We start from the raw sequence: 8,137 nt of genomic DNA, 5'->3' as shown, positions 1-8,137 counted from the left end.
TGTTCACTTAACACCAATTGGACATTTAAAAAAAGATATACATGTTGAAAGACTTTTTTATAGATCCATCATTATAGAAATTTATTTTATTTTTAAACATTTCAAACTAACTATTTCGAACTAACTAATGTCATGAAAGATGATGAAAAATTAATCATTCTAAAAGAACATAAATAAACAAGGGGAGCTGCGACGCAGCGAGTCCCTGCGTGAAGTTGAGCCTGTCTATTACGCACTACAAAGTAGAGCAAAACACATATCAATATATAGTCAATGGCATAAAACAATGAACTGAGTTTTTAAGAAGCAAGTTGAGCCTGTCTATTACGCACTACAAAGTAGAGGAAAACACATATCAATATATAGTCAATGGCATAAAACAATGAACTGAGTTTTTAAGAAGCAAAATGCAGCTTCTGTATACAGCATCGTTGAAATCAGAGATAGCAAATTTATAAGTTCAGTTATGCCACACTTGCACCAAGTGATGCTACTGCTAAGAAATTTTATACTGTGCATCCGAAAGTGAAACTTTTAGAGTATTGGAAGGAACTGAGTTTTTAAGAAGCAAAATTCAGCTTCTGTATACCAGAAGTGTCACCCATTAACAAAAGCATCGTTGAAATCAGAGATAGCAAATTGACATTGATTTTTGCTGCATCGAGTTGCTTTCCTAAGAGCAAAAGGTAGGCAAAAGCCTTAATGACAAAACTATTACACACTGCAGTCGATCTGATTCAAGTTCTTATCTAACTTATGAAGTTATTAGGACACGGACATTGACTGTAGGCCGAGAGATACATGTTGTCTGCAGTTGAGCAGAGCCGGTGATGGCGGACCCAAATGCATATGTCCCTGCGTGAAGTTGAGCCTGTCTATTACGCACTACAAAGTAGAGGAAAACACATATCAATATATAGTCAATGGCATAAAACAATGAACTGAGTTTTTAAGAAGCAAGTTGAGCCTGTCTATTACGCACTACAAAGTAGAGGAAAACACATGTCAATATATAGTCAATGGCATAAAACAATGAACTGAGTTTTTAAGAAGCAAAATGCAGCTTCTGTATACAGCATCGTTGAAATCAGAGATAGCAAATTTATAAGTTCAATTATGCCACACTTGCACCAAGTGATGCTACTGCTAAGAAATTTTATACTGTGCATCCGAAAGTGAAACTTTTAGAGTATTGGAAGGAACTGAGTTTTTAAGAAGCAAAATGCAGCTTCTGTATACCAGAAGTGTCACCCATTAACAAAAGCATCGTTGAAATCAGAGATAGCAAATTGACATTGATTTTTGCTGCATCGAGTTGCTTTCCTAAGAGCAAAAGGTAGGCAAAAGCCTTAATGACAAAACTATTACACACTGCAGTCGATCTGATTCAAGTTCTTATCTAACTTATGAAGTTATTAGGACACGGACATTGACTGTAGGCCGAGAGATACATGCTGTCTGCAGTTGAGCAGAGCCGGTGATGGCGGACCCAAATGCATATTTGAAGCATCCGTTGTACACCTGTAATAGAGAAAGAAGCGGGGAAATAAGACAATGCGTAAGATAATCCAAAAGAGATGTTAGTTTTTTTTTGGTTTCTTTTTCCTTTGTCTTTCGACTTTTACGATGTCAATGATCAGAAGAGTCATGAGAATAAGTGCTAAGAGAAACAATGCTGTGAGTTCAGTAAGTTGGCTTATGCTAATGGATTCCATGTTATGTGAAGCGGGGAGGTGTGCCAATTTATACAAAAGTTCAACGTGTTTGTAAGGTGGTTTTAAGTGTGAATGGTGCTAAAATACTTGAGGTGCAATTAAGTGGTCGATAAGACATGGGGAGCAAATGGGATATGGAATGATGTATTTGGCGGTAGAAGTGATGTATCTGACATCGGGCAATCTTGGTGGTAGATCTAGGTGCAGAAATAATCTTGAAGATCAGATTGGATCAGGGCAGTATTTAATGATGGGCATATCGATCTGACATGGGGTTGAAATGGCATATGGAATGATGGATGTGGCGGCAGTAGTAAATGCGAAATTAGGTGCCGCTTTGAGTCTGTGGCGGTAGATTAAATATGATCAGTATTTAATGATGGGCATATCGATCTGACATGGGGTGCAAATGGCATATGGAAGCGGCAGGGCATATCGATCTGACATGGATGAAATCGGACCCTGAAACCGGACCCTATGATGAGCAAGAAGCTGTTTGCACTACTACTGGATTAGGGTTTGTTGAAGAGATCAAAATAGATCCACTGTCCTTTTATGATCTCAACAAGATTAAACCCCGAATATGGAATAAATACAAAAATTTTAACAGCAAACCTTGTGACTGACCTTTGGAATTTTACCATTCAGCATCGTCTTCATCGCACGCACTTTTTGGTTTCTCTTTAGCAGCAACTGGAACAGCCGGTACAGAATGCTCTGATGCTGAACATCATTTGTAAGCAATCATGAATTAGGATGTGTGACTAAGGACCAAAGGTTTCTCTTTAGCAGCAACTGGAACAGCCGGTACAAAATCCTCTGATTCTGAACATCATTTGTAAGCAATCATGAATTAGGATGTGTCTGACTAAGGACACAAAACAAGTTTAAAAAAGTATGATAGAAAACATACATCGAAAGAAAACAAAAACAAAATAAAATCAGTGAATAGGAAATAGCATTAATAATGAGAAAGGGATCCTCTCAGAACTTTCAACAAGAAGAATTGTTAAACTAAACTCTATATGAAGCCCATACGAACATGCATAGGAATAGATGGTCTTTACGATATAAATCCTTCACATTTATATGTGATAGAATTGCAAGAATATAATGGTCAGTACTCAGCTCTACAATCTTTTAAATCGTCAATTTACCCAACCCAACATATATCACAGTTTAGGAAATGAAGAAAAACAGGTCTACTTCAATCTAGTAAAGCACTGGCAAGAAGCATGTATTTCTGCTTGTCATTTTGGACACTGTGGGAAGCTTATTGTTAGAATTTTGACACATAGTTATGACTCAATGACAATGTTTGCAGGAAGAAGCTTAGAGTATCTGCCCCAAAGAAACATGTTCTGCCTAAAATAAATATCATTCAATGCGATTTGTAAGAATAGTATTATATACCTTTGCAAGAGGAGCAAGGCAATTAGTTGTGCAACTTGCATTTGAAACAATAAACATTTCAGGCTTATATGATCCTTCGTTTACTCCAACCACAAACATGGGTGCATCCGCTGATGGAGCAGAAATTACAACCTTCTTAGCTCCACCCTGCCACCAAAAGACATCAAATAAATCAAAAGAGCAATTGGAGCTATGCTGTTTCCCACCAAGGTGAACCATCTTAGAATGAAGGAGACTTAAACAATCTTAAGTAAGTACATTTGTCGATGGAAAAATATAGATGCAACAACTATAGATGCAAACAGAAAAAATACAAAAATTACCACAAAAAATATACCTTAAGATGTGCAGAAGCCTTCTCGGTTGTTGTAAAAGCTCTAGATGATTCTACAACATACTCAGCTCCATAGTTACCCCAGGGAATCTCTGAAGGATCCCTATAGCAGTGGTTTCCAAGAGATCATAGCATCATTATTCTCTAAATCATAATTATCAGTGTTTATTTACACATTGGTTAATGTTAAGGGGCATACCTTTTAGAATTGACAGTAATACTGTGACCATCAATTTCAAGAGTCGTATCATCAACAATATTCAAGCTCCCTTTGTATACCCCATGAGTTGAATCATACTTAAACATGTAAGCCTGCCAACCACAACCGAAAAACAGAAGTTTAGTCAAATTTCGGTCAATAGGAATGCTACAGTAATGCTTTCAAAAAAAATTCAGAACGGTATATCACTCTTTGTACTCTCAGATTCCTACTAAATTGGCAATTAGTCCAAAAGGCAATATATACATACTACTCTAAGGGCTCTATACTGAACAGAATCTGTAACTGATATTGACTATGAAGTCTAACAAAGCCGGTATTAAACAGAGTTCCCCCATATCAGTAGATTTGCAAACCATAGGAAAATCTAGAACTGCTGCAAGAGGACAAGAATAGATTTGATCTCAATATTTGCAAGTGAAAATTGATAACAATGGAATCATTTTTTCAACTTGGATGACTAGCATCCAGTTGAACAGTCTTAACCCAAGCCAATGAAACAAAAGAATAAATATTAAAAAAGCAAAACATTAAGATTAAATTAGGAGAAGCATAACCTGAGATAGCAGGAGTAAAAATTCCATCACCAATGAACATGCAAGTGCCAACAAGTACAAGAAGAAGCAGTGCATTTTGACCGTAGACATTTGCTTCTAGCCATTTCTTTGTTCTCGCAGCACATGATCTATCTTTAATTTTTCGTCTGCTATAGGTTGTGAGTTTTTCATCTGTGTGGTGTTGATTTGGAATAGTGTTCACTTTAGCATGTCTACAGAGTAACGAATATAGAGCAAATGTTCCACCTACATCACGTCAACATAGCATCTTAGAAACCGTTGATAAAATTGCATGCATATGCACACTAAAAAGCAAGAGACATGAGTAGTTTTTGGGTAGCAGGACAAACTGAAAATTATAAAAAAAATATAAAATAAACAAAAAAAATTGACCTAAAAGTAAAACTCAGGAAAAGTATATTGGGTTTGATTAGAATCATCCAAAGAAGCTTAGAATGCAGGTCTAATGAATGGTTATGAAATTCCCAAAGGGCATTCAATGCAACAACTCAGCCAAAAAGATGCACGCTATAGGTTGTGAGTTTTTCATCTGTGTAGTGTTGATTTGGAATAGTGTTCACTTTAGCATGTCTACAGAGTAACGAATATAGAGCAAATGTTCCACCTACATCACGTCAACATAGCATCTTAGAAACCGTTGATAAAATTGCATGCATATGCACACTAAAAAGCAAGAGACATGAGTAGTTTTTGGGTAGCAGGACAAACTGAAAATTATAAAAAAAATATAAAATAAACAAAAAAAATTGACCTAAAAGTAAAACTCAGGAAAAGTATATTGGGTTTGATTAGAATCATCCAAAGAAGCTTAGAATGCAGGTCTAATGAATGGTTATGAAATTCCCAAAGGGCATTCAATGCAACAACTCAGCCAAAAAGATGCACGCTATAGGTTGTGAGTTTTTCATCTGTGTGGTGTTGATTTGGAATAGTGTTCACTTTAGCATGTCTACAAAGTAACGAATATAGAGCAAATGTTCCACCTACATCACGTCAACATAGCATCTTAGAAACCGTTGATAAAATTGCATGCATATGCACACTAAAAAGCAAGAGACATGAGTAGTTTTTGGGTAGCAGGACAAACTGAAAATTATAAAAAAAATATAAAATAAACAAAAAAAATTGACCTAAAAGTAAAACTCAGGAAAAGTATATTGGGTTTGATTAGAATCATCCAAAGAAGCTTAGAATGCAGGTCTAATGAATGGTTATGAAATTCCCAAAGGGCATTCAATGCAACAACTCAGCCAAAAAGATGCACGCTATAGGTTGTGAGTTTTTCATCTGTGTGGTGTTGATTTGGAATAGTGTTCACTTCAAAATAATCCCTTTAAAAACCCTCAAAATGCCAAAAGCAAGAAAATGAGCTAAGATGAAACAACAAAAAATTCCTTGATAGGAGATGTAGAGTCCAGAATTTCAAGCAATAAAAAACAGAGAGAAGTGGTTCCCTATTATGAGAAAGGAGAAGATAATTTGTTAAGACCACGCACTAATAGATAACAAATTCAACTACAAAGTTGAAAAGTTCGTTCTGAAAGGGATATTTAGAGAAGATATGAACCAAAGGAAACACATTAAGCTTGAGCTCCTCAGCCAAACCATTTCAACTATTGTTTATGCTATGTTGCATCTGCAACTGATACAGCAATCGGAGCCCTGTAACTACCAATTGGCAGTGGGACATATAGCCATGAACTACCAGATCAAACCCACTCCTACAGAGCTAAAGAAGAAATATTTTATGCCCGATGAAGACCATGGATTTAGATGAATTGCAAATTCCCTTGATCTTATGAGAGACGAGTAAACCAAAGATATCAGACAGAGTCCAGGCCATAGAGTTAACCCGTGGTTTGAGCAGCATTCAAATTTCATGTATACCCTAAAATGCATCCATATTTCTTCACATGGTGGTTTTAAATACACTACATCTGAACAATGTTCTCAGCACTGTTAAAGGCTAGCAAACCCTCTTCCTGCTTTATGTTCACCCCAGAATTGGAAAATACCTCAAAATGATCAATGGTTACCATGCTACTTTCTGAAAATACAAGCAATGGGGGATAATGACACCGCAGAGCATATGCTAGACCCAGAAAAACACTGAACCCATGAGGACGGGCAAAGGCCACCACATGCGAATACGGTTTTAGGAGGCAGCTTATCTCCCAAAAAACATGGTCGAACCATTGAGGGCCTTGAAATTGGCAAATTATAAATTGTTGAAACTCAGTACCCTTGATGGCTACATGTCAATATCAAAAATTTTAGAACATGATATAGCACTAACAGCTTACCTCATCAATGAAGATAACTGATGGCTGCCTTGCAACCGCAACAGAAAAAAGGGCTTTAATGAGTTTCTCTCCCTCTCCAACCTGTCTCACATGACCATTTACTTGAATCAAAATCACAGTTAATAGTGCACAGGCATCAACTGATGTAGGTAAGTTGGCATACCCATTTTGAAGTTAAGGAAGATGCTGCAATGCTAAAGAATGTGGCTGTACATTCTGATGCAACAGCTTTCGCCAGCATAGTCTTGCCATTGCCAGGAGGCCCAAAAAGAAGTAAACCTGATATCATTTGAAGAAATCAGTGCTTATTAACAGGCATTTTATCAATTAGAAGGACAACTTTTATGAAAGCAGGGTAATTCTAGGTGTAGTGCTATATGAATTATGAACAAATCCTCTGTCTCAAATTTGCTTCCTGACAGAATATGCTTGGAGTGGCCTTTCGCATATATGTACATGCAAGACTGTCTAGTGGGTTTTGGCCTCTCTGTAAGCTTCCAACAAGTTCAGAGTTCGAACATCGAAACTAGACTTAACAAATTATGAATCAATTAAGCGAGAGAAGAAAGAAAGAACTACATGAGATTTGAGCATATTCAAAAAGCAACTTCAAAATCCAGCATGCAATTAATGATGCAATGGAAGGTGAGCTTGGAACTTACAAAGCTTTGCTAGAGTCCATATGGTCATTTTCTGCCCACACTGTGCAAGCAACCAAATAACAGATGCCAACTGCCAAAAAGTTTCCTTCTAAGGTTTAAGATGCAGAAAAGAAAACCCAAGAACTGGAGAACCGGAGATCTGTTTATCAAATAATGTACCTTCATAGTGGTAGCTGGATCGCCTGAAAAGAGTTCTCGGAGCTTGGCAAGCAATCCATTGACAAATGAAAGCACCAATCTAATGATAGAAAGTGCATAGGCCTCAGTTACACGATTCAGCAGAGGATGACCCAAATCGAAAAGGGATTGCCCGTCAAATTTCTTGAGATCATTCAGAAGACAAGTTATTATATTTAAACATAAATTGAAGTTCATTAAAATTATTAGTAAAGTGAATATGCCGGTTAGAAAAATGAATACGACAGGCTGCCAAATGTTGCATGCACAAAGAAACGTGGCCACATGTTAGCAACGTAAAGTGTCTTCTCGTACAGAAGACCAACTAAACAGCAAGAACCAACTGCTGCAAGCTGTGGTGTACAGAAGACCAACTAAACAGCAAGAACCAACTGCTGCAAGCTGTGGTTTTGTGGACCGAGCATTTGTCACAAGAGACATAAATCCCTCTTCAGTTGCTAGAAAAACATTCCGTATCACCGCCAAAAGTATCGCTGCAGCTACCAGAGAAAGGAATTTCCACGACCCGAATGCACGTTCATTCAGAAACTCTCTTTCAGCAAACTTCCCATCTTCCTTTTGATGTCTCAAAGCTAAAGGGGTTCGAGAAGCTCAGACATTTATGTTACAACCCGGAAGATTTACAGAACCTATGTCAAGTAAGTTCACCTAAAATATCTGGTTATTTCTCTTCTTACTTTTCCTGGAATATCTAAAACGCTATATCATGCGCAG

The 8,137-nt window shown here is 37.2% G+C and overlaps 1 protein-coding gene across 1 annotated transcript; it reads right to left on the bottom strand.

Moving 5' to 3' along the window:
* Positions 1 to 345: 345 nt before the first annotated feature.
* LOC149245236 (glyceraldehyde-3-phosphate dehydrogenase GAPCP1, chloroplastic-like) lies at positions 346 to 7,871 on the bottom strand. The gene is made up of 9 exons (XM_089457710.1): positions 7,385 to 7,871; positions 7,226 to 7,295; positions 6,727 to 6,842; positions 6,564 to 6,644; positions 3,662 to 3,774; positions 3,466 to 3,565; positions 3,129 to 3,275; positions 2,343 to 2,540; positions 346 to 1,521 (listed from the first exon to the last, which is right to left on the bottom strand). The coding sequence occupies exons 1-8, from the start codon at positions 7,598 to 7,600 to the stop codon at positions 2,460 to 2,462; spliced, it is 924 nt and encodes a 307-aa protein (XP_089313836.1). The 5' UTR covers positions 7,601 to 7,871; the 3' UTR covers positions 346 to 1,521; positions 2,343 to 2,459.
* Positions 7,872 to 8,137: the final 266 nt, after the last annotated feature.

Source organism: Pinus tabuliformis, chromosome 7 (genome assembly GCF_031772625.1).
Source record: "Pinus tabuliformis cultivar Carrire ecotype Pingquan chromosome 7, CPIR1, whole genome shotgun sequence".
NCBI lineage: Eukaryota > Viridiplantae > Streptophyta > Pinopsida > Pinales > Pinaceae > Pinus > Pinus tabuliformis.
Note: the sequence above shows the minus strand (reverse complement) of the source record. Positions and strands in the feature narration are given on the sequence as shown.

Coding starts and splice junctions, on each gene's coding strand:
- LOC149245236 (XM_089457710.1), bottom strand. CDS start 7,600: ATGAACTTCAATTTATGTTTAAATATAATAACTTGTCTTCTGAATGAT. Junction 6,843..7,225: donor ATGGACTCTAGCAAAGCTTT/GTAAGTTCCAAG, acceptor AAATGATATCAG/GTTTACTTCTTTTTGGGCCT. Junction 6,645..6,726: donor CTTCCTTAACTTCAAAATGG/GTATGCCAACTT, acceptor CATGTGAGACAG/GTTGGAGAGGGAGAGAAACT.